At 31.1% G+C, this 23379-nt stretch overlaps 3 protein-coding genes across 3 annotated transcripts; 1 reads left to right on the plus strand and 2 right to left on the minus strand.

The window, feature by feature from the left end:
* Nucleotides 1–6191: 6191 nt before the first annotated feature.
* Nucleotides 6192–7219, minus strand: LOC137828568 (uncharacterized). Its single transcript, XM_068635188.2, has 4 exons — nt 7043–7219; nt 6785–6942; nt 6590–6667; nt 6192–6511 (listed from the first exon to the last, which is right to left on the minus strand). The coding sequence occupies exons 1-4, from the start codon at nt 7116–7118 to the stop codon at nt 6377–6379; spliced, it is 447 nt and encodes a 148-aa protein (XP_068491289.1). The 5' UTR covers nt 7119–7219; the 3' UTR covers nt 6192–6376.
* Nucleotides 7220–15304: 8085 nt separating this feature from the next.
* On the minus strand, nt 15305–18136 carry APG1 (S-adenosyl-L-methionine-dependent methyltransferases superfamily protein). The gene is made up of 4 exons (XM_068636666.2): nt 17891–18136; nt 17173–17747; nt 16532–16838; nt 15305–15728 (listed from the first exon to the last, which is right to left on the minus strand). The coding sequence occupies exons 2-4, from the start codon at nt 17736–17738 to the stop codon at nt 15573–15575; spliced, it is 1029 nt and encodes a 342-aa protein (XP_068492767.1). The 5' UTR covers nt 17739–17747; nt 17891–18136; the 3' UTR covers nt 15305–15572.
* Nucleotides 18137–21126: 2990 nt separating this feature from the next.
* Nucleotides 21127–22896, plus strand: LOC137829379 (ammonium transporter 2 member 5). The gene is made up of 3 exons (XM_068636185.2): nt 21127–21734; nt 21823–22108; nt 22258–22896. Exons 1-3 carry the CDS (start codon nt 21144–21146, stop codon nt 22821–22823), a joined length of 1443 nt encoding a protein of 480 aa, XP_068492286.2. The 5' UTR covers nt 21127–21143; the 3' UTR covers nt 22824–22896.
* Nucleotides 22897–23379: the final 483 nt, after the last annotated feature.

Consider the following 23379-nt stretch of genomic DNA (forward strand, 5'->3'; position numbering starts at 1 on the left):
GAAAAATGAGAAGCAATAACATTTTCTGGAACGCAATAACGCAATCTATTTTTCCAACATGCACTAAACACATTTTTAAAGAGTGAAAAAATTTGAAGAATATTTATTTACTGTAAGTGTTGAGAAACAAATGTTAAAATAATAGATAGAGTTAAACATTATAAATATATCACAAAAAACTTATTACATTTTGCAAATATATAAATAAGAGATAATGTACTCATTTTCATTTAATTACAAACATTTATTACACTCTTCTTTCTAACCCTATCACCCCACCTACGGGATAAAAATATTAGTTTGTATCTAACTATTATATAAAATAATTAAATAAAAATTATTTTTAAAAAAATTATTAAATAAAAATCAATTTTGAAAATAAAAAATAATTAATCACTATATTGATTAAATTAAATATTATTTTAAAAATTAGTAATATTTAAAGTAATTTTTATTATTAATAAAATTTATAAATTAATATTTAATTGACTATTAAAATGTTTTTTAAATTAATTTTTATTTAATTGTATTTAAGCTTTGTGAATTTGTTTGACCTAATTATCCTTCTTCTACATTCCACCTTTTATTTTACCTAATGTATGCAATTTCTATTCATATAACACTTTCTACTTTTGTTTAGTCTTCTTTAGTTTAATGCTTTACATTAAACATTTTTATAAAAATAAAATTCTTGGAAACTTAATTGTTTTTATCAAAGGAAGATGTTGGGTTCTCCAACACAAACACAACAGAGAACAGAGCAAAGTAGATAATTAATTGGATTGTCGATATGTTACAGGTCTATGAAGCTATACCCAGAGATAGATCAGAGTTCACAGAACTTAGCTGTCACAAACAAAACTCACAAACACTTCTTCAATTCAATTCAATTCAGTTCATAACAACGCATGCACATAATGCAATCTCAATTCCTATGATATAGCCTCATTCTTCAAATAGAAAAAGCATTAAATACGACAATTATAGTTACCATCATCATCATCATAGTAAAATTCATTTTTTTTATCTCTATATCTCCCACCAAATATATGAACTCTGCTGATTCACAGTATTTTCAAGGAACTCTCCTTTGACCAAATCCAATGCTTCTTTCTACTCTTTGCATCATAAAATGTTTTTCTTTTTCACTTAAAATTGCTTCTTGTTTTACTCTTTTCAAAAAATTATTTTACTTAAGTAATCTTGGCATAAAACTTTGGATCTAATGCAGAAGTTATCTGAAATTATGTAAATTCTTAACTGAAAATTAATTTATCAGTATAAAATAGATAATTTATTAAGAGGAAATGGAGGGGTGTGATGATGATGATGATGATGGTAGCAAAGGGATATGTGTATTAAGTTGGTTGCTTTTCTCGATTGGTGAGAAGTGGAAACTGAAAAACGACATTGAATTGAAGTAACCCAACATGAATTGACAAGTGAGGTTGATCACTCTACCCTTGTGCAATAAACAGCAGGAGAGAGAAGAAGACACATCCAAACCTAAATTTTGCATAGAAATTCTAAACCACACCATCTTCTTTCTCTTTTCTTCCCAAACCCAATAATTGTTGTGTTCTTGTGCTGTTGTAGGGGCTGTGCCCTCTTCTCTCTCCAACACTCTATTTATTACTCTGAATCTATATTCATAATTGCCCATGCCACACATCACTCTTCACATTCTCATTTTATACACCACCAACATTTTTATTCCATTCTCCTGTACTCACCAAAATTATTTATAAATTTCTTCAATGTTTAATATTATTCCATTCTTCTTCACCACACTACACTCTGCTGCTGTGTTTATGTTCTAATTTCTAATGACTACCTTAAATTATTAGAAAATATATTTCACATTGTTTAGTTAATATCAGGCATAAACTGAAGTGAAGTAGGATATGACAGTAAAAGAAGATAGAAGCTGATAGAATGCAAGAAAATTCTACATTCTACAACTTTTATATACTAGTAAACCTCCAAGTAAATCCCCATGCAATCTACATATCTGTCATGAACCTCTCATATTCTTGCTAAATTACCTGTTGTCAACTTTGAATCTGAGATCATATTATAGGATTTGTTGGACCACATAGCAAAAGAAAATTGATTCATGACCAGGAGACACATACAATTTTCTGCTACGGTTTTCACATTTAAACACTTTATTTCTGAATATCATATTGTTTCCTTTCCAAATATACTAGAGAAGATGATCTCATACCACATACCACTTTTTCTTCTCTTTCAAACCAAAATTATGTTGCCAAAGATTCTCTATCATCTTCTTGTTTAGAAGGCATTGCGTTAACTATCTCTCTTTCTCTTTCACAATTTTTTCTTTAATAACAAATATGTCATTAAATAACCTTCTGTAATGTTTTTAAAAATTAAAGTACATTTTAAGTTGATTGTTACAATTTCTTAATTATTATTAATTTTTTAAATGTGAAAAAACAATGAATCTACAACAAAACACATACAAAGGTGAAGGATAAAATTACTTTCCTTACTAGTATAAAACGAATATTAATATTGTTGTAAACATAATTATAAAAAAGAAAACTACAAGTATTTGTTTAAAATTGATTCCTATATAATTTGATTTTATAAAAGTATTTAAAGAAAAAGAAATGATTCCAACAAAGGAAATAGTTATTATAATATTGTTGGAGGTGGCAATTGGAATAGGTGCAACAGAGGAAGAAAAGGCTGAGAGAGTCAGAATCCCTCCACTGCCATGCCGCCCTAATAGCTAACTAGCTATGCCTCTGACCCCATTAGCCAACCAAGACAACTCATCATGCATCTTCTCACCTCTGTTATCTGTGTGCTCTTCAATTTCCCTTCTTAATTTCACTGTGCATCTTTCATACTTTCTTTTATTCACTGTTACACAAGGTGGGTTATGTCTCTCATCCCTTTCTCCTTTTGCATTTTTCACTTCTCCTCTCTATATATTCTACCCTTTCCCACCTGCTTTCATGTATGTTCCTCCTATTCATCTCATTCATGTCTGAACTCAATCCACTTCTTCTATCAGCCTTCCTACTTTTCTTTTCCCTCCTCAAATCCTTCTTCATAGCTAGATTTAATTGCATGTGTACTTTTACAGTTGTACTGTACATTTTCACCTCGTCCATGTTCCAAGTGTTTCATACACTTTCCACCTTCTGTCTTTTGCGGTTTCATATGTTTGTTACCTTGTTTCTTTCCTGCACAAGATAACCATATCTAACTGCTGAACTTGGAGATGTGGTGTGCTGAAAATGATCACAAAGGAAAAAGTGAAGCTGCCAGCATGATCTAGCTTTGGTTAGTGTGAGCCACTGAGGTGCTAACCCTTACTAGGTCATGCTGTGCTAGCCTCACTCCTTCCTATTTGGAGACCACTACGCTCTTAACAATCAAACACACAAAACTACTTGAAGGGATGAAGGTGAGTATAAATTTATGTATACCATTTCATTTACCGGTGTTAGCTACTGTGGTGTATTCTTTTACTCCCCTTCACTTCTTTTTACTTTGCAATTTGTTGGACGTCTCTGGGTGGTGGCATTAGGGTTCCAGCCACAAGTTAAATATTCTTTGTTTCAGAATAAAGAACTTGTAGCTGGGGATCTGGAAATGTTTTTTTCAGAACAAAGATACTAGTAAATGTTTCATTCATCTTTAGAAAATAAATAAATAAACTTTTGGGAATTTATTAGCGACATAACGATTTGACTTTACCTCAGTTATTTCCTGATTAGGGAAATCGTTCGTGCATTTAGGTGACTAGAAAACGCAGTGCATGCTTCGTAAGATTTGAATGCCATTAATATCTGTGGATATTGCAAATCTTCACAAAATATTAAAAAATGGTGATTTTGGAAAAGCATATATTGCAAATCTGCTGATAAAAAAATATATTGCAAATCTTTAATAAGAATAAAAAAAAATGGTGATTTGAGAAGCATATCCCAATCTTCCCGCATGGTTGATGTTGCTCTTTTTGTAACTGCGTTGAACTTTTTAAATGATATCCCTGAACATTTCTACTTGGTAGTTTCGTATGTGGACTTTCGAATTTATTCGTTCTATTATCAGTTGGTACATTCCTAACCTTTTTAATAACCACACCCTGTTTAAAAGCTTACTACAGACAAATATTGAAACGCCATTATTGTTAGATGTTACATGACTGTTCAGTCTTGATGCTGCAACTATACCACAAGATAAATTATCTGAACCATGCATGGCATTAACAGCTTTCCGATCTTTCTGTATGCTGTAATTTTGTCGGTGCGGTTTTTAGAAATACACGTTTCAATGGAGAGTCTGTCAACAAATATGGCTACTAACAGAATCTGCGCAATTTCAATTTTCTGTGTTTTAGTGGCTATATTTCTACAAATATTTATTGTTTGGCATTATTAGTTCGTACATTTTAAGATCGTGTTCTCCACTTGTGAGACTAAGTTTCAAATTCTTATATGAAAGGCGTAACTCTTAACATTTTTTAAGATTTGACTGTTCTAAGTAGGATTTACAGTCTTAAACCCAGCTTTTCCGTTTCTTGAATGTTAATCTTCAGAATGCAATTTATTTAGTTACCTCTCGAGAAATTGATTCTGAAATCATTTTAGCATTGGTTCTGCAATGAGTATTATTTATGATGTGTGACTATTAATGTAAAGGTACCTCTAAACACTATTGAATCACCCTGTGCAAATAAGGTTAGTGTCAAAGCACAGGATTATATAGGGTAATTCCTGGTTTTTTGTTTACGAGTTTCGACTTAGATATTTGGTGAGATGTGTTGTTTACTCACGTATGTCACAGATTTCATAAATATCATGCAATTCATAAATATCCACAACGTAGAAACATCATAGACCCTCAAAATAGGTAAGCAAACGAGGGACATGTTGTTGCAGATGATAATCTAGATTTGGTTGATGTCTATTTCTGATGGTTATATGAATTATCTGATGGATTATGATGTCCATCAAGATGATTTGCATATGGCGATGCTGATGCATATTCAAGTGGTGTAATAACTTATGACGATGGTATACATGCTATGGCATATGTCTGTAAACATCTGGATGATGTAGATGCTAATGTGGATGATGTAAAGCCAGCCGATTGATGTTCATTTTTTTCCGTATTATGAATATGAAATGCTCCATATATTCGAAATATTTTGTAGGATCCAAAGTATATGGGGTGTAGCGTTAAAGCTATAAATAGATAATGATGCAAGTTCCGTAAGTTCCACGATGCGTAGTGAATGCATAGAAAGAGATTATGGGGAAATTTCCGAATTGTATTGTTTATTAAGTAGTTTTTTCTATGCGTGTTTATAGATTTAACAACTACGTTGAATACAAGTTTAGTTAAAAGGGAAACATTGCGAAGTTGAAGTATCGCTGGTGACTTTTATGATATTCAACGTGAAGTCTACTTTAGGAAATGTTCATGTTGGATTTTTTGAATGTATTTTGTTCCAAATTCTAAGTTGTTTTAACATTTATGAAAAATACGCTTGCGGATAACATAAACAAGTTTTAGATAATAATATGTTGTATCTATTATTTTGACAATCATGTATATATTTTGAGTTATCCCAATTTTTATATATTGTTCATTAATATATTAATTTAACAAGCACTTTAAACAAAAATCACAATTTGTAGTTAAAGAAATTTGAATAAAGAACTCTCTCAGAACGCGTCACATAACAACATTTCGGGTGATGTGAGCAGTGACGAAAAAGTAGAACCTTCAGCTTTTTCATCACAACAACTGAAATTGAATAGTAACTAATTTCGCCCAATGCTGTGTCTTTCTTTCTGGACACAAGTGGTTTACATTGCACAATTTTCTTTTATTGATTTCCTGATAAAACATGGTCATCATTAAGTAACAAATACTTCACTTTACATGTTATAAAAAATGCAATTAACAATCACTAAAATTATCCTCCAATTATAATGGAAAAGTGATTAATTCGAAACATGATATCAGCTAGAACTGGGTTCATAGTAATTCCTACAAAGACAACGAAGGAAATGGCATGACATTAATTTTATATTTTACATTCTCATTATCTTTTGTTTAACATGTGATTTTACTAGTTAACTCTTCACCTAATTTGTGAGTACAAAAACTTACACGTGCATTATATTTTGTTTTGACATTTGAGAAATATAGTACATAAGACACGTGGTAATTAGATGAAGGAGTCAAGGTTTTGAAAGAGGGAGAGGATCAACATTTGGATGGCATTAATTGTGTCATAATTAATACAAAAGAACATAGAATGGTCAAAAGAAAAGTCAACGGTGTCATTTTGTCCTCAGAGACTTCCAAATTCAAATGAGATGGATCAATTTAATGACATAAACCTTGCAAATTCTTCATAGCTAACTCGACCATCCCCATCCAAATCTGCTTCTCTAATCATTTGTTCAACTTCTTCTTCTGTTAGCCTCTCTCCCAATTTCATCATCACATGTCTCAACTGTAAAAAAAAAACATGTCATTGCAAGAAATGCAGATTGAGTCGCATGCCATGCTATATATATATGTGTGTGTTTACCTCTGTAGCTGATATGTACCCATCATTATCCCTGTCAAATACTTTGAACGCGTCTTTTAGCTCCTCAGTCAGATTTTCCTAACAAAAGGAAAATTAAAATGTTTCATGATCTTTACTTAAAGCACACAATTATCCATAAAGAAAGATTTTCACCACTCTTAGATATTTAAGAACCCTACTTTTCTCAAGGTTTACCTTCATTGTCATTCCGATAACATTCAAGAACTCTTCAAAATTTACACTTCCTTTTCCATCGATATCGACTTTACTAATCTTTTCTTGAACTTCTTCCTTTGGCGTGTTCCCATCTAATGACTGAACAATGGATATAAGTTCTTCCACAGTAATGAAACCTAGACACGATCACAAACATTGGCAACCAAAGTTAACTAAAAATGCTTTTTATGTTAGAACCGACACATATAAATAGGTTAATGATGCAAAAGACCACACCGTCGGAATCTTTGTCAACAACATCAAAGGCTTCGTGGAATATAGCTATTTGATCTTCTGTCCATGCATTTGCCATTATTTTTCTGCAGCAGGGTAGGATCAACTGCAGTGGAAACTAACCAGAAAATTGTAAGAGTACTGTGAATTTGCTTATTGGTTATTGGCAGTGGAGGGTGGTGGAAGAACATGCAATACTATTTGTCTTACAATAATGTTCCATGTTCATTTTGGTTTTATAGATATGTTGTGCGCCATATTTTATTTATTTTTGGATTGAAATAGTCAAAAACACGTTCGCTCAAACACAACTCGGAATTCAAAATGCTGGAATTCTTCGAGAACGATGATAGAAAAGGACTCTTGAATGTATGAATTTTTCAATGCGTTTTTCTTTCTTTCTTTCCTGTTCCAACTCCCCCCTACAGAAGGAATCATATTTGCACACTTGCAAGTACGGTTGGGAATTTAAGTACCTTCTAATTAATCAACATCTCTGGGTCAACCTTTGTCAATAAATGAATCAATTTATAAAATTCCTCCTTTCAATTACTCTTAACAATAGTTTATTTTATTTTTATATTTTTTTTCAACAATCTCCTAAAAATAATTAAAGGATAAATTGATAGTATTATTTACATTAAGAATATAGACAAGAGTAATAAGAAAATTTAAAATATTTTGTTTAATTTATTTATTGGTTTTATCATCAATGCATCATAATTTTAAGTTATTATTATAAATTATTATTATTTTTTAATTAGGTTATTATTTACATTGTCGGTTAATGATTAACACTTCTAGGAACTTTGAGTTTACACAATTTAGATATTTTACTTTCAACTTAATTTATATCATATTCAAAGTAACATTATTAGAATTCAAACACTATAAATGTTTGTATTTGTAATTATTTGTTTTATTACTACTTTACCCTATGTTTGTTATAATTTATTTTAAAATTAAAAACCATTTATTAACTCTTATCGGTTGGACATACATGATTTTTCTCTTTTTAACACTTTTTTTTTATATATTCTCACATGAAACTTTGAAAATACAATTTGCTTTAAGGATGATGTTTGCAATTTGAAAGCAATTTTTCTTAAGTAGTTATTAATTATCATTGTCATAAAATAAAATATGATAAAAAATAATAAATTATGATTTTACACTTTTTAGAGGCTAGATGAATATACAAATGGAAGAAGAAAAAGCCTTGTAGGACTTGAACTTTTTTTTATCAAAAACATTGTGTTCATTTATATCGAAGTACGAAATACAACTACTTTCACCAATTAATAATCAACTTGCCTTTGAAAACCTTAGTATAAACACGTATTTCTTTATAAGGCTAAAGCTACTAAAGTTGTTAATTTTGTAACTTGGAATAGGAGCCATTTTCTTGAATATTATACCTACTATTCTTATTCACACTTTCTCCATTCTCTTCTCTTGTTTACATCAAACATAATTGCTTTTTTTTTTAATATTTGTTTATACTTCTATAAAGTAATGATTATATCATTATTTTATTTAATGCAGGTTAATATATTATCTACTAGAAAAAGTGAGTCTAATATATTATTTACTAGAAAAAGTGAGTATAGATACTACTTGGAATTTATCGTACAACTGTTGACGTGTCGATTGTCTCGTTCCTTCCTTCAAGTTTTCTCTTTCGATTGTTAGCACTTGATTGTAGTAGGCCTGAAAAAGGTACTCCGACGATAAAGTAAGTACTATGTATAAAGAGTGTATATTTGTAAAACTGATTAAAACGTACCTTACACATCTGTAAAGAGTTTATTTATAGTGTTCAGACATGGGTCCTTGTTGTGATGGGCTGAATATCAGTTGTTCACTGATGTGTAGCGTAATCCCTAACTTATAAGCTGACTTATAAGAATGTATATTGGTATATGAGTATATGTGTACATAGGTATATTTGAACAATATTTTTAATATCGTTCAATTAATCAGTATTTGGTTGATTTTTCGAAAATATCATATACATAATCTGATACATGATTATGACTCATAAATGACTCGTCTGGTACCAATCGGTACATAATATATTAAATTTTAAATAATATTATTTATTTATTTCAAATTCATTACAATTACAAATTGTCAGGTTTACAGTGCTTTTTTTACATTAATTAGTGACTGAATTACTTTTTTCCAAAAGTTATTATTTGCCGATAAAAAAAAAAAATAATAATAAAAAAGGCCACTTCATTTTGCACGTTTTTTTTTTCTTTTTAAGGATATACTTTCTTTTCTTGACAAATTTAATAACAACATTTCTATATACAGTTGGATTCCTCTTTCTAAAAAATTAATTCTGGATATATAAAACATTTAAATAAGTCTGGAAATTAATTTAATGTACGAAGAATTAGGGAAGTTGTTCTCGTAAGATCATAAAAGCGCATGGATTTTTTGTAGTTGCAGAAGGTTCAAATTTGGCATACATTTTGTCTTTTGTGGTTGTCAAGTTTATGGACACGTGTCGTTATAATAATAATTCTGAAATTTAATTACCAAAAAAATTAGAACTTTACCTACTGATTGAATTTAATTTTTGAAGAAGTGCAAAACTTCAATACTTTTAGTAGAAAGAAAAACCTTTCAAAATTTAATTTTCATACTATTAGTACATCTTTCCAAAAAGTAGATTTTTCAAGTATTAAGATTTTACGCATTTCAGAAAAAAGGTTAAATATGTTTTTTTTATAAACTTTTCATAAATTTTAATTTTAGTTCTCATAGTAAACATTTTATTAATTTAACAACGATAATAGTCATATTCGCTAATGACATTAATTTTATTTATTTAATTAATATTGTTCCATCTTGAGTATGTTTTGATGACATTAATTTTTATTTATATAATTAACATTATTCTACCTTGAATATACAAATAGGATATTATTATATTTTTAGTTGAGTAAAAAATATTATTTAATTTTTTAATTTTGATTAATATTTTGTTTGGATTTTATCATTTAATATGCATGGAACAAGATTTTATTATTCACGTTTGAATTTACTGAATTAGGTTAGTTGTCCCTTTTGTTATGCAATAAAAATGGGAGAAAAAGAGGTGACAAGAGCAGTTTTACACCTTTGCATTGGTAGTTCAAATTTGGTGTACTTGCAACTTTTGTACATTAAAGTTGTCAATATTTTGATTGAATTTTATACCACTTCTAAGTAAAACAACGTAAACTTTTTCGAAATAATTTTATTTTAGTTATGGTATGAGTGTATATTATAATTACGGAGTGTATATTATAGTTACTGTGTTGTACAACCTAAATTTTAAATTCTAATTTCTAAATATTAAACCTTTAAAACCATAATCAATTATAATAATTTATATAATTGATTATGTTAATATATATAATTGATTATATTTAATCGCATAATATATTATAATAATTTATATAATTGATTATATCTAATCACATAATACTATATTATGTATACTACCAAAATCGATTATATGTGACTTTAAATAATTAAATTTAAGTGACCAAATAATTCTTGAAATAATTATTTTTTTTTTTAATTTTTTTTATCATATATGAATGTTAAAGTATGTGAGGAATGTCTTGTAATGTTTGCAAATTTCTTTAATCATTCATTTGCTTAAAAACCATTAAGTTTTCACAATTGGTAAACAAACACACCATAAACCTAACAAAATTGAAATAATTATATAAAAACATTTTTTTTATTAAACTAAATTTAAAATATTACACATTTTTCAACAGACTTTTATGTTTTCATATTTTGTATGAAGAAAAAACTTAACCTCATGTCCAATTCTTTATATATATATATATATTTAAAATTTTAAAAATATTTTTTAATATATTTTTGCATTACATAAAGTGATTCCTTCGTAAGTATTTATTATTCAAATATATTTTATATCCATTCTTAATAAAATACATCTAATGGCATTTTAATAATTCTTTATATAATGTCATTTTTTTTTTCTCATCAATCATATTTATTATAAACTTTTAACTAACTAATTTTCACCTCCTTCAATCCTAACAATCTTACATTTTACTCTCTTATCTTTCTCTTTTCATCCCACTCCAAATAAGTATAAAGAGTGAATAACCTATGAAATTTTACTCTCTTATCTTTCTCTTTTCACCCCACTCCAAATAAGTATAAAGAGTGAATAACCTATGAAAGAAAATGTCTTTTGTGTTTGTGCTAAATCTCTTCTCTTCTTTTGTTCGCACTTTGGTTCTCTTCTTCTTTTCATGCAAAGACTATAGAGAGTTACATAGTTAGTGTATTCTGCATAAATGCATTTGTGTTTTATGCATTTGATGGAGAACTCGTTAATATTCAATAGGGTTAGTCTTTTAAGTTTTGAATTGATTTTGGTTAAAAATATTTACACAATAATAAATGTTTAGTTTCATTGTTTGAGGGTTTTTCTATATTTGGGGATTTATCTATTTGGGATTATTAGGAATTCATCTATTTGAGATTATTGGGGATTAACCATTTGATTAATGATGTTTTGTTCACTATATGGGTGAATGATCTGATTGTTGAAAATGGTGTTTTTTGTCAATTTTCATCACATGAGAAAGTTTATAATTTTTCCTATGTTGCATTAGGGAAGTGAAGAAATTGGGGAGTGAAGATCTGGTGGAAACCTAAGAATGAAATGATGGACAAAGATTTGAAACAATTATGTGTGGATAAGTATGTTATGTAAGGAAAATCTAACTTGCCTTGCCTTTCTTTTTCCTCTGGACTTTGCTTTGACTTCTATTTTTATTTGGTCAATATTTTGAATGGCTTTTCTTGGGATTAGATGGCTTTTTTTTTTATGCTCCTTTCTTCCTAGGCCTCTAAAATTTACACCCCCAAACTTGTTAGGCTTAATAGACCAAAACACAAAATTAGTAGTTGCATTTGTTTTAGGCATGAAAGTAAATTTCTAATTTATAAAATTTACAATCAAAATACTCTACTATAAAATATTTATTTATTTAAGATTATTTAAATCCTCCTTATCCATGTATTTATCATTATGGAATATGCTGAATCTCTAAGTCACTAAAAAAAAATTATTAAATAAAAATTAATTTTAGAGTAAAATAATTAGTTACTATTTGATTAAATTAGAAATAATTTTATAAATTAAAAAAATTATTAGTATTTAAATTAGTTTTTATTATCAATAAAAAATTATAAGATATTTTTAAATTAGTATTTAACCATTAGTTACCAAGATTTTAGTTATTAACTACTTTATATTTTAAATTAGTATTTATTAATCTTTTAAAGAATAATTTAGAATCTAAAATATTAGTAGCTAAAATCTTGATTGTGAATTTAGATGTCAATTTAGAAACTATTTTATAAATCTTTATTAATAATAGAAATAGTTATAAATAATCTTTTAATCTCTAAAATACTATTCAAGTGACCTTTTAGACACTTCATAAAAGTAGAGGTGGCAAAGCGGGCCAGCCCGCCCCACATTGACCCGCCCTGCGCTTGGCCTCCAAAAATGTGGGTTGAGTTGGCCCGCCCCGGAAAGTTATTGCGGGCTAGAATTCCTGACCCGCCCCGCATAAGAGCTAGCCCGCGGGCCAGCCCGCATTCTTTTTTTTTTTAATTAAATTTTTTTTTTTACATTTTGTTCTTAAAAAATTGTCAAATTAAACCTATATATTTTTTACTATCAAACCTAATTTTTTTTTTCTTCCTTTTCAAACATAGTCAAACATAAAAAAAATTAAACATTAAGATAAATATCAAATATCACTATTCTTCCACTTCCAAAACATTAAAAATACCTAATTCCAAAACATTAAACATAAACATTAATTCAAAAACATTAAACATAAACATAAACATAAACATTAATTCAAAAACATTAAACATAAACATTATTGACATTCTTCCATTTCAATAACATTGGATGCCGCCTTAGAAGAATTTTCATCATTTTTTTCATAATTATAATCTTCCTCGTCATTTGCACACATTAAAACAATGACAATTTTTTTTTCTTGCGGGTTAGCGGGCCAGCCCGTCCCGCTGCTGGCCCGCGTGGGCCGCGAGCTAATGCGGGTTAGCGGGTTGAAAAAGTCAGTCCGCCTCGCGTTTTTTACCAGCGGACCGCGGACCGGTTCGCATGGTCCACCCCGCTTTGCCATCCCTACATAAAAGGTTTAGAAAATTGAGAAGGTGAAGATGTCAATCACTACAAGCTTACTATAAATAATGCATTCATAAAATATAGTAAATGTAATCAATATGGTTGCAATGTCAAAGGTTATAGAAATACCTTTGTTAATCCTACCAAAAAGCATGCACATATAAGTCTCACATTTCCAAGTAATAAGTTATTGTTCACTTAAATTCAAGCAACCTATTCGAGAACAATTGAGTTTTTTAAAACTAATATAACAATTAAGGGCAATTTTTTTAAAAAACAATTCAATTTTTTTATACAATTCAACTTTATTCAATATCAATTTGGTTCGATTCAAATATTCTTTAACAATCATAATAATAGTTCAAATAACATAAAAAAATAAACTAAATATACTCAACTATTAGGCTCTGTTTGGATTGAGGAGGGGATTTGTGAAGAGGGAAAAATGTGGATTTGTGAGGATTAGAGAGGATGTGTGAGGATATGTGAGGTTGTTTGGATTGAAATGATAGAGTGGATTTGTGATGATGGTTTATTGTAAATTTACAAATTTATCCTTGTTATTAAAAAATATTTGAATAATGAATTATGATTTTTTTTAGGTTTGAATTAATTAAATATAATATATAATATTCATAATTATTTATATTTTTTAATAAAAAATTAAAAAGTATAATGAAAATATTTTTGTGTTAAATTGAAATAAATTTATTAAATACATTAAAATTTATGAAAATAATATTTATTATTATATTCATTTGTTACTTTATGTAACTATATATATTGTTGTTATTATAATTTTTTTATTTTTTATTTTTATTATTTATAATTATATGTTGTTATTAATAGTATAATTAAATATTTTTAAAATTATAAATAATAAATAAATGTATATAATATTTAATTTTATATATTGTAATAAAATGAATGCAAAAGGATATTTTGGTAAAAATATAATAATCCACGTCAAACCCTCCAAATCTCTTCATTTTGTGAAGAGTGAAAAAAATCATCCACCCTCTCCCCCATCCACTCCCCTACCCTCAAAACCCTTGAAACAAACACAAAAAATATCCCCTCCCTCCTCCCTCATGGAAACAAACACACCCTTAGTAACTTTGATGAAGAAAATCAGATCTACTCAGTCAATAATAAACAAATTCAACTTAGACACACTAGTAAATAAAAGAGGAAAAAGAATTTAACCTCATATGAAGACATTGTTGTGAAGAAGAGATATCTAAATCTAAATGTGCCCCTATTTTATTGTCCTAAGTGAGTCTAACTACACCAATTAAGGAGAAGGAAACAAATGGGAATGGGGTTGCAAACTAGAGGGTATGCGAAAGTTGGTTGGAAATGAAGATATTTAGTTGTAGTTTTTTTAGTTTGGAAGATAGTTAATGTGACATTGTAAATTTTCTTTTGTTGAATAGTGTGGTTGTTGTGTCATATTAATGCACTATAACCGGACAACCAACATATCCTTGTTTTTATTTAGTTGTATTATTGGTTTAAAGACACATCTATCATATTTATTACTTGAACAGACCAGTGGGTAAAGTTTATTCATTCGTTTGTATTACACAATCATATAAATGACCATTATCATTATGTAAAATTACAGTAACGAAATTGACAAAAAGTTGACTATAGGACTAAAACCAATCTCTCGAAAGTTCAGGAAGAAAAAATATATTTAACCGTTTAAAATTTTCAGTAAAATAAGGCCAGGCCCATACATATTCGGCCCATACTTGCGTACGTAGCTCTTCCTTGCTTCCTTCTCACTCTCAAAAAAAGTGAATCAAGTTTACCCATACCAAAAAAGGTACGAGGTTAGGTTTATATCAGTCATGGCCTCCACTAATGGTGAATTACCCTGCTCTGTTTTGTTTTCTACCTTTTGCCTCACTCAAAGCTGAGACAGCATAACTAATGCCAAATTATCAGGATCTCGGATTATATTAGAGCATTGCCTTCTTCAATATATTATCCTCCATAAAGTTAACATAAAGGTGCATCTTAGATTAATCAGTTGGAATAAATAAAGATAACCCCAAAAAAACATGGCATTTAACGTCATTGTACGTAGCAATAACGGTATAACTGACCTCTCAAGACTACCGATGCACAGAACAACATGACATGCTGCCACCCAAACTTATCAAAAGCTTACAAGAGCACCCAGAAAAATTTAGCTCAACTACATAATAAACTAATTGATGTTTGATACATGTTTCTTAATTGTACGTGCTTTGGATGAAACTTTGAACAAGAAACTGCTAAGTATCACAAGGTTTAACCACCAATATCTCTTACTTAGATTGGCTGACCTTTGGGAACAATTTGATCTTTGAGCCACATGTAAATAGGAACCAACACAAACCATGTAGCTGCCAAGGCACCCAAAGCAAAGCGCATTAAGAAGACGAAAGGATTGACGGGCTTTTCAACATCTTCTTCCTTCGGACCAAGCTGCAGCAAATTGTAGAAACCAAGTCAATCATCATATTTTACATTTTATTCCTCTTCTTAAGCTAAGATATGGAAATATACTAATATATTGCCATCTTGCAAATTCAAGGGGACAATAATGTAAACATTTTGAAAACAATGTTTGGCATAGGCAAAGAAAGGTAAAAGTAGGTTAGCCCTTTACTGGAAATCCAGACTCTAAACCAAAGTATTCAGAATATTCACTCAAAGAACATAAAAGATAACATGCAGTTGAAGAAACCCAGAACATTTGTCTGCCTCTATACAATAATTTTCTAAACAGAAACTATTGTATTATTAAACTTCAACTTATTCAATGATTGAGAACCTTTATAAGTTGAAATGAAAGTATGAAACTTGACCTAACTAAGCATGTAAATCAAAACTGAAAGTAAGCAGTAAATTACACCTTGTGAGTTTAATCATCATACTCTGTACAATTATTGATAATCTATTGTCAGTAAATGATTGTCTTTCTCTTCAAGCACAAGTGCACTTCAGCCTAAGCAAATATCAATTAAGTACATATTCATGGTGCATAGTGGCAGAAAATTGAGATTTGAACTGAATTTGTATCTTCAATGTTTCAAGATACAACATTCATATGGTGTTAATCATAAAATGGAGTATCATTACAAAAACATATGCACATCATCTAGCAGAGAGAAAATACCACATACAACCTGCCGACAATTCAAATTAAAATGACTAACAAATCCCCAAATAAAAAATGGGCAAACGAAGAACAAATATATACATTGAGAACCTGAGAAGACAAATACCTGCAAAGGAGAATCCCCAGATGCAGGTTTAACACCGGTCACAGAACAACCCATAATCAAGCCATGACGGCGAACCCCGCGATACCATTTTGGGCCAATCCTTTTTAGTTGGACATCCTCAAACCCTGCCTTCTGAAACCACTCAATATACTCTTCCTCCTTGGGGAAAAGCATCCAAACATCTGCAAAGAAACGCGACAACCAAAATGTTGGGTACACAGGACCAATTAGACACGCCTTGCCTCCAAGTTTCAAAACTCTGTAAGCTTCCTTGATGCCACGCTGCGGATCCGGCCAATATTCAATACTGAGAATCAAAAGAACATTAATCACCTCTTTTACAGATAACTACTACTGGAAATCCATTGACAAGTAAATAATCACATTAGGAATGTGGAAGCTATAACTATTTGCTTCTTAAAATCACATCCGAAACATGAGAAACCTTATCTGAGATGTGGAACCAAACACAGTATACATCCATATATACACATAAAATAACCAAAATGTAAAGTAATTTCCAATCTAGGTCACTGAATAAATTGAACTCTTCAATAACGACAATGCAACTATAGCACAGCAATGAAAACTTGTCATCACACAATATCATCGTATAAGAAAAGATTAAAACAGAGTTTTACCTTCCTGCAGATACATATCTATCGGCATAATCGGTTTGAAAGGGGAGATCCTCAGCATCCCCTTCGATGATTTTGCATTCCTTGAGTGGTTCCTTCTGCTTGGCCTTAGCGAGCTGGTGGGGTGACTGGTCAAGAATGGTGACATTTTTGGCATCCACGTGCTTGACAATACCCAGAGTGGTGAAACCCGTGCCACCACCAACATCCACAACAACCATTTTCCTGGAACTGAGATCAGCGGGTTCAAGGGCATCGTCCCTCATGTCCTCGGTCCAATGGCCAGGGTTAATCACATGGTCATACACAATAGAGAGAAACCTATAGAACCAAAAAGCCTCTTTCTTGTGCTGAATGAACCTGGGCTGCGAGGTTGGCCTCGAAGCCGATACACTACACTTGGGCACCACCATAGTCCTAGAATTGGGGATTCTAGCACTTCTAGTAGCAACAAAACTCACTCTGGGAAAAGCCTTACCCTGCAAATCCGAAGCCGTGAAACCCAACCCGTTTCCGGTTAGGGTTCTGAGAGCTAGCTTTTCAGTTCCGCTGAGCATTACGGAAGCCATTGAACCACTCTACACACAAAAAGATCAATTGAAAAGAAACTTTAGTTTAGCATGGAAACAGAGATGTTATCCAGAAAAAAAAAAATGAAAAGAGAAAATGGGAAATTAGGCTCAGGTAAGGAAGAGGAAGAAACAAAAGGAGGAAGCATGACCTTAATTGGAGAGTGTGGCGGTTGAATTTGGTGTGGCTCACACAAAACAGTGCTATTAACTCAGATTCATTTCTAACCACTCACTACTACTAATACCACATAACCAATCCTGCACCAAATTTTACATGATTAAGAAAGCGCTACACCTAAGGACTCACCAAAACCAATAATGAAATAGTTAATGCTCTTCAGTAACCATGGATATGTTTCGGTGAGATACTTTATTACTTCTTCACTGTCTCTGTCAAGTACTAAGCAAATGGTAAAAAGAAGTACTAAATACAAAAAAAAAAAAAAAATCATTTCTAACTAAGTAAATGATTGAGAAAGACTTTGATTAGAATGTCATAGATAATACTTACAATTACTAAATAGAATAATTGTTTCTAAATAAAAACGGGAAGAACTTAATTAGAATGTAAAAGAAATACTAGTTGTTAAATAAAAATGTTTAGTTAAAAATATATTTTTGATATTAACATTGAGTTTATTGTTTTTAAAATTTTATATTGGTTGATAAAAAAAATCTAACTTTTCAGATCATATATATTTTTTAGTGTCCTCGGTTCAGTCTTTGATTTCGCATTGTGTTGAATTTTCTGTCTCTGATACTTGCAATAATACTATGAAGTTAAAGTTAATTTTAGGGTAATATAAAACATACACAATTAATTATTTATTAATTTTTTACCTTGTAATATTTGTCTATTTATAACAATTATATTGAATTCCTATCCATAAAATGACTAAGAGTAGGTCTTGATTATGTGTTCCATTGAGATGGTGTCAACATGCCAGAGTTTGGATATTCGGACAGTACACAGAAATTAACTTAAATTAAAAAATATAATTTAAAGATTCACAAAAAATACCTTCAATTCTATAACTTTAATTTTGGAGAGAAAAAAAATAAAAACAGGTCCTTACTTTTGTCTTCTCTTCATTTTTTCATTTTTATTATTATCAGATATTAAATTTCTAAAATAATTTATAAAAATTAATTTATATTCTATCTAAAAATTTATGTATTTAGTAATATATATATATATATATATATATATATATATATATATTAATGTCGGCACGCAAGATTCTCTGTGTTTTCTTGTTTAACCGTCACTGAGTGCACGATTCTGGATAACAGAAAAAAAATATTTTTCAAATATATCATAATAATTAAGGTAGGGTAGATGTTTAACAGCTAATTAATCTAATTTTAATAATATATATAATCCAATACCTGGTAACCTACTATAAAACACTAATTATAAATATTGCAGAATAAATCCTACCTTTAAAATCTGAATTTTATAAAATTTCTCCATCGGATTATATTGACTTAGTGTAAAATTTAAGAATTTGAGTTATAAAAATATTAATCAAAATGTAACTAATACAAAACCTTTTATAGTGAATAAAGTTTATAAGTAATGCATTGTAACAAAAAAAATGTGATATAATAAATTTTTAAAAAAGTGTAATGTTAAGTATCATAGTATATTGAAAGAAAGAAAAATTATCATAATATATTTTAAAACTAATATTTTCATTCTTTTATTTTTTGGTTTAATATTACTTTTTCATAATTATATATTTGACCAAAAATCAATTTCTTCTCCTATTTTTAATTTGTTGTGGTTCTAACTTTTTTAAAATAATTTAATATGGTCTCTTGTGTTATATTCTGTTAAATGAGTAATGATTTGGTACAAAGAGGTATATAGAATTTCATTTGAAACACCTTTACAATTTCTTTTGGAAGACATTATTTGTAGATGTAGAAGTTGTCTGTTTCATAAACAAGGGATTTTAAGTTGTTCTCGAATGACTAATTGTGAGATTTGGAGAATGATCTTATATATTGTAGTGAGTGTTACCTATTGGTTTTCGTGTTGTTAGCTTGTAAAATAAGGGATTTTTTTGTTGACTTTGTAAGATGAGTTCCATTTAGTACGGTGAGATTAAGATATTGTTGTTTAAGATTATATTGGTATGAAATTAATTGTATAATTTATTAATTGTTGGTTTTTGAATTTTACATAGAGATAGAAAGTGAAAACAAAACTTTATTCTTTTAAAATTAAAATGTGAGTTACTATTAAAACAAAAGTGCTTATATTTTTACACTCCAAATTTTAATTACACTAACTAGACAACTCAATAAATTAGTATTTTAATTATATTTATTATATTTTTTAATTTAAAATATCAATATATATTATTACAATTGATTGTGAAATGAATGTGTACCGGTATGGGCGAAGCCGAGACCCACCTGGTTGCCCGAGGCCAAGTCTACCCGACCGATACTTGGAGAATCTGACCGAGGCTTAAGAACTTCGACCGAGAGGACGAGGCCGACGATCCACTTGGCCTCGTCCTTAGAAGGTTTGGCCGAGACGGATGAGACCACAAGGATTTGGCCGGTGGTCGACACTCACCATGGGAACTTGACTGATGGCCGAAGTCTATTACAATTATCGCTCAAATCATGATCAGTGAAGCTAATCCATCATCAAGAATTAGGTAATACAACCCTAAGCGGTATCCACCTCGATAAACGGGCCCAACAAGGTAGGCCCATTAGAATAATATAAATAACGCGCATTCCAAGGAGTAAGGTATGTCATTTATTACGGTTCACCTACCTGAGAGCTGACCACCCGCTTTACTGAGTCGGAGTGCCTTCGCAGGTACCCCACCATCCGGTGTTCAGCCGAAGCCGAGTGCCGAAGGAGAAGCAGGAGGACGAGAAGAATCTCAGCTCACCACCCAGTCACCTGACCGACCGAAGGAAGGAGAAGAAGACTTCAATAGTTCTCTAGATCCCATCTTCCTAGTAAGAACAAAATGTTTTTTTTTTTAATTATCACGGTGTCAAATATCATTTTTGTTAAAATAATTATATTACAAAATACAAATAAAGAATATATTTTGTATATTCTCCTTAAAATAACTTGATTATTTTTCTCTCTATGAACACAATTGGGCAAATTTTAAGTGGCTTTTGATGACGAAAAAATAAATCTTGGTGGTAAGAAATTATGGCTTTTCCTTTGCCTATATAGTTAAAACTCATCATCGATCATTACAAAGATTGAGGTAGTGCTAAGACAAATTAGGCGTTGGATTCTCCGTTGTCACAATGAACGTCTGAAAAAGCTCATGTGATGTGAACACAGCAGAATAGATAGAAAGTTAGGTATTAGGAGAATATACAGATAGAAGAGAAACAAGTGTTTAGAAACAAACAATGAATCATTTACCGTCCAACCTGTTGCCTGGTGAAGGAAGCCCGGAGTGGATGAACAAGGGGGACAACACGTGGCAGTTAACGACAGGCACTCTGGTGGGCCTGCAAAGTGTTCCGGGCCTGGTCATCCTCTACGGCAGCATAGTCAAGAAGAAATGGGCTTTGAACTCTGCGTTCATGGCCCTCTACGCTTTCGCGGTGGTTCTTGTTTGTTGGGTGGGGTGGTGCTACCAAATGTCCTTCGGTGAAAGGATTTTTCCGTTTCTGGGACGCCCAAACGTGGCCTTAGACAGCCAATTCCTTCTGCGCAAAGCTTTTTCTGGGGACTTTCCCAATGCCACTATGGTATACTTTCAGGTCGTCTTTGCCGCCATCACGTTGATTCTCATCGCAGGGGCGTTGCTCGGGAGAATGAACTTCCACGCCTGGATGTTGTTTGTTCCACTTTGGGTTACCTTCTCTTACACCATCTGTGCCTTCAGTATATGGAGCACTGAAGGATGGCTCTTCAAAATGGGCCTCGTTGATTACTCCGGTGGCTTTGTTATTCACCTTTCTTCTGGGGTTGCTGGTTTCATCGCAGCATATTGGGTATATATATAAATAATTCATCTTTCATACATCATCTCCCTCGTAGCTATAGCTTGTAGCATAAGTTTTCTAATAAGAGACTATGCAGGTAGGGCCAAGGACAGTGAAGGATAGAGAGAGGTTCCCTCCAAACAACATACTTCTGATGCTGGCTGGAGCTGGCCTACTATGGATGGGGTGGAGTGGATTCAACGGCGGAGATCCATACGCAGCCAGCATAGATGCATCTCTGGCTGTTCTTAACACCCACGTCTGCACGGCCATGAGTTTGTTGACTTGGCTTTTCCTTGATATCCTCTTCTTTGGAAAACCTTCGGTGATTGGTGCCACTCAGGGCATGATCACTGGTTTGGTTTGCATCACTCCTGCTGCCGGTACCAAACCTTCTTAACTAACCACATTTTATGAAAGTGCAAACCTTATTACAGGGTTGAATTGACAAATACCATTATATGGTTCTAGTGTTGTGAGTAAAAAGGCTTTGTTAGGAAATCTGAAAGTTGATTTATTTGTTTGAGTTTAGGTGTGGTGCAAGGTTGGGCAGCAATGATAATGGGAATTATGTCAGGAAGCATCCCGTGGTACACAATGATGGTCCTCCACAAAGAGATTAGGATCCTGAAACAGGTGGATGATACCATGGCAGTTTTCCACACTCATGCAGTGGCTGGTTGCTTAGGTGGCGTTCTGGCTGGCTTCTTTGCTGACCCTAACCTTTGCCGTCTCTTCTATGGGGTACAAGACTCGGTTCACTACACAGGGCTAGCTTATGGCATATTGACAGGGAGGCCTAAGGCAGGGTTTAGGCAAATGGGGGTTCAGCTTCTTGGCATTGTGTTTGTGATACTTCTGAATGTGAGCACAACTAGCATAGTGTGTTTGGTTGTTAAGAGCTTAGTTCCACTGAGGCTGAAGGAAGATGAGTTGGAAGTTGGGGATGATGCAGTGCATGGTGAGGTTGCATATGCATTGTGGGGCGATGGAGAGAAGCTTGAGAATGCCAATGAGGCTTTCAGTTTTCAGAGGAATCCAGAATGGCCAACTGTGGAACTTAAAACTTCTAGTAATGCTCCATTGGAGAGTGATTAGATGCTGAGGTATCTGCATCACCAACTTCATTCTACACTTTCAATCATAATCATGTTAAATATATATAACAAAGGTTAATAATACTTATACTAGTAATATTTAATACGATGTGATTTTGATTATATACATTGTAAGGTTTTTAACCTTTATTTTAAGAGTTATTTAGATAGAATTAATATTTAAGTATTATGAACTTTTAGTTAACTACATTTTTTATGTCATGTGATAAAGGGACCTCCTTCATCTCATTCTTACGCAGCTTTGGTGTTCAACTTCTCACCATCAATATCACCTTCACATATATTTTAGTACTTTCATCCTATACACAATTTTAACAGAGTAATTTGTTTTTATAAAAAAATTTAAAATATTTATAAAATATATATTATTCAAGTAAAAAAATTCAAATATATTTTATGAGAGTAATTAAATTAATTGAAATTAGACAAATTTAAATTCTACCTAAAAATAAGAATTTGAAATTTTTAATTTTTTTAATCTCATTATCTTGATTTTCGTCACGTAGTCATTGAACTGACTAAGATTAATATATTGA

This window comes from Phaseolus vulgaris, chromosome 7, assembly GCF_051622355.1.
Source record: "Phaseolus vulgaris cultivar YP4 chromosome 7, ASM5162235v1, whole genome shotgun sequence".
In the NCBI taxonomy this organism is placed as follows: Eukaryota; Viridiplantae; Streptophyta; class Magnoliopsida; order Fabales; family Fabaceae; genus Phaseolus; species Phaseolus vulgaris.

What these genes read in the sequence shown, in the direction of transcription:
- LOC137828568 (XM_068635188.2), bottom strand. Translation starts at nt 7,118, where the DNA reads ATGGCAAATGCATGGACAGAAGATCAAATAGCTATATTCCACGAAGCC. An exon ending in TTATCGGAATGACAATGAAG is followed by an intron (nt 6,668 to 6,784) that starts GTAAACCTTGAG and finishes TCCTTTTGTTAG; the next exon opens with GAAAATCTGACTGAGGAGCT. An exon ending in GGTACATATCAGCTACAGAG is followed by an intron (nt 6,512 to 6,589) that starts GTAAACACACAC and finishes TTTTTTTTACAG; the next exon opens with TTGAGACATGTGATGATGAA.
- APG1 (XM_068636666.2), bottom strand. Translation starts at nt 17,738, where the DNA reads ATGGCTTCCGTAATGCTCAGCGGAACTGAAAAGCTAGCTCTCAGAACC. An exon ending in AGATATGTATCTGCAGGAAG is followed by an intron (nt 16,839 to 17,172) that starts GTAAAACTCTGT and finishes TTTGATTCTCAG; the next exon opens with TATTGAATATTGGCCGGATC. An exon ending in CTGGGGATTCTCCTTTGCAG is followed by an intron (nt 15,729 to 16,531) that starts GTATTTGTCTTC and finishes AATTTGCTGCAG; the next exon opens with CTTGGTCCGAAGGAAGAAGA.
- LOC137829379 (XM_068636185.2), top strand. Translation starts at nt 21,144, where the DNA reads ATGAATCATTTACCGTCCAACCTGTTGCCTGGTGAAGGAAGCCCGGAG. An exon ending in GTTTCATCGCAGCATATTGG is followed by an intron (nt 21,735 to 21,822) that starts GTATATATATAA and finishes GAGACTATGCAG; the next exon opens with GTAGGGCCAAGGACAGTGAA. An exon ending in TTGCATCACTCCTGCTGCCG is followed by an intron (nt 22,109 to 22,257) that starts GTACCAAACCTT and finishes GTTTGAGTTTAG; the next exon opens with GTGTGGTGCAAGGTTGGGCA.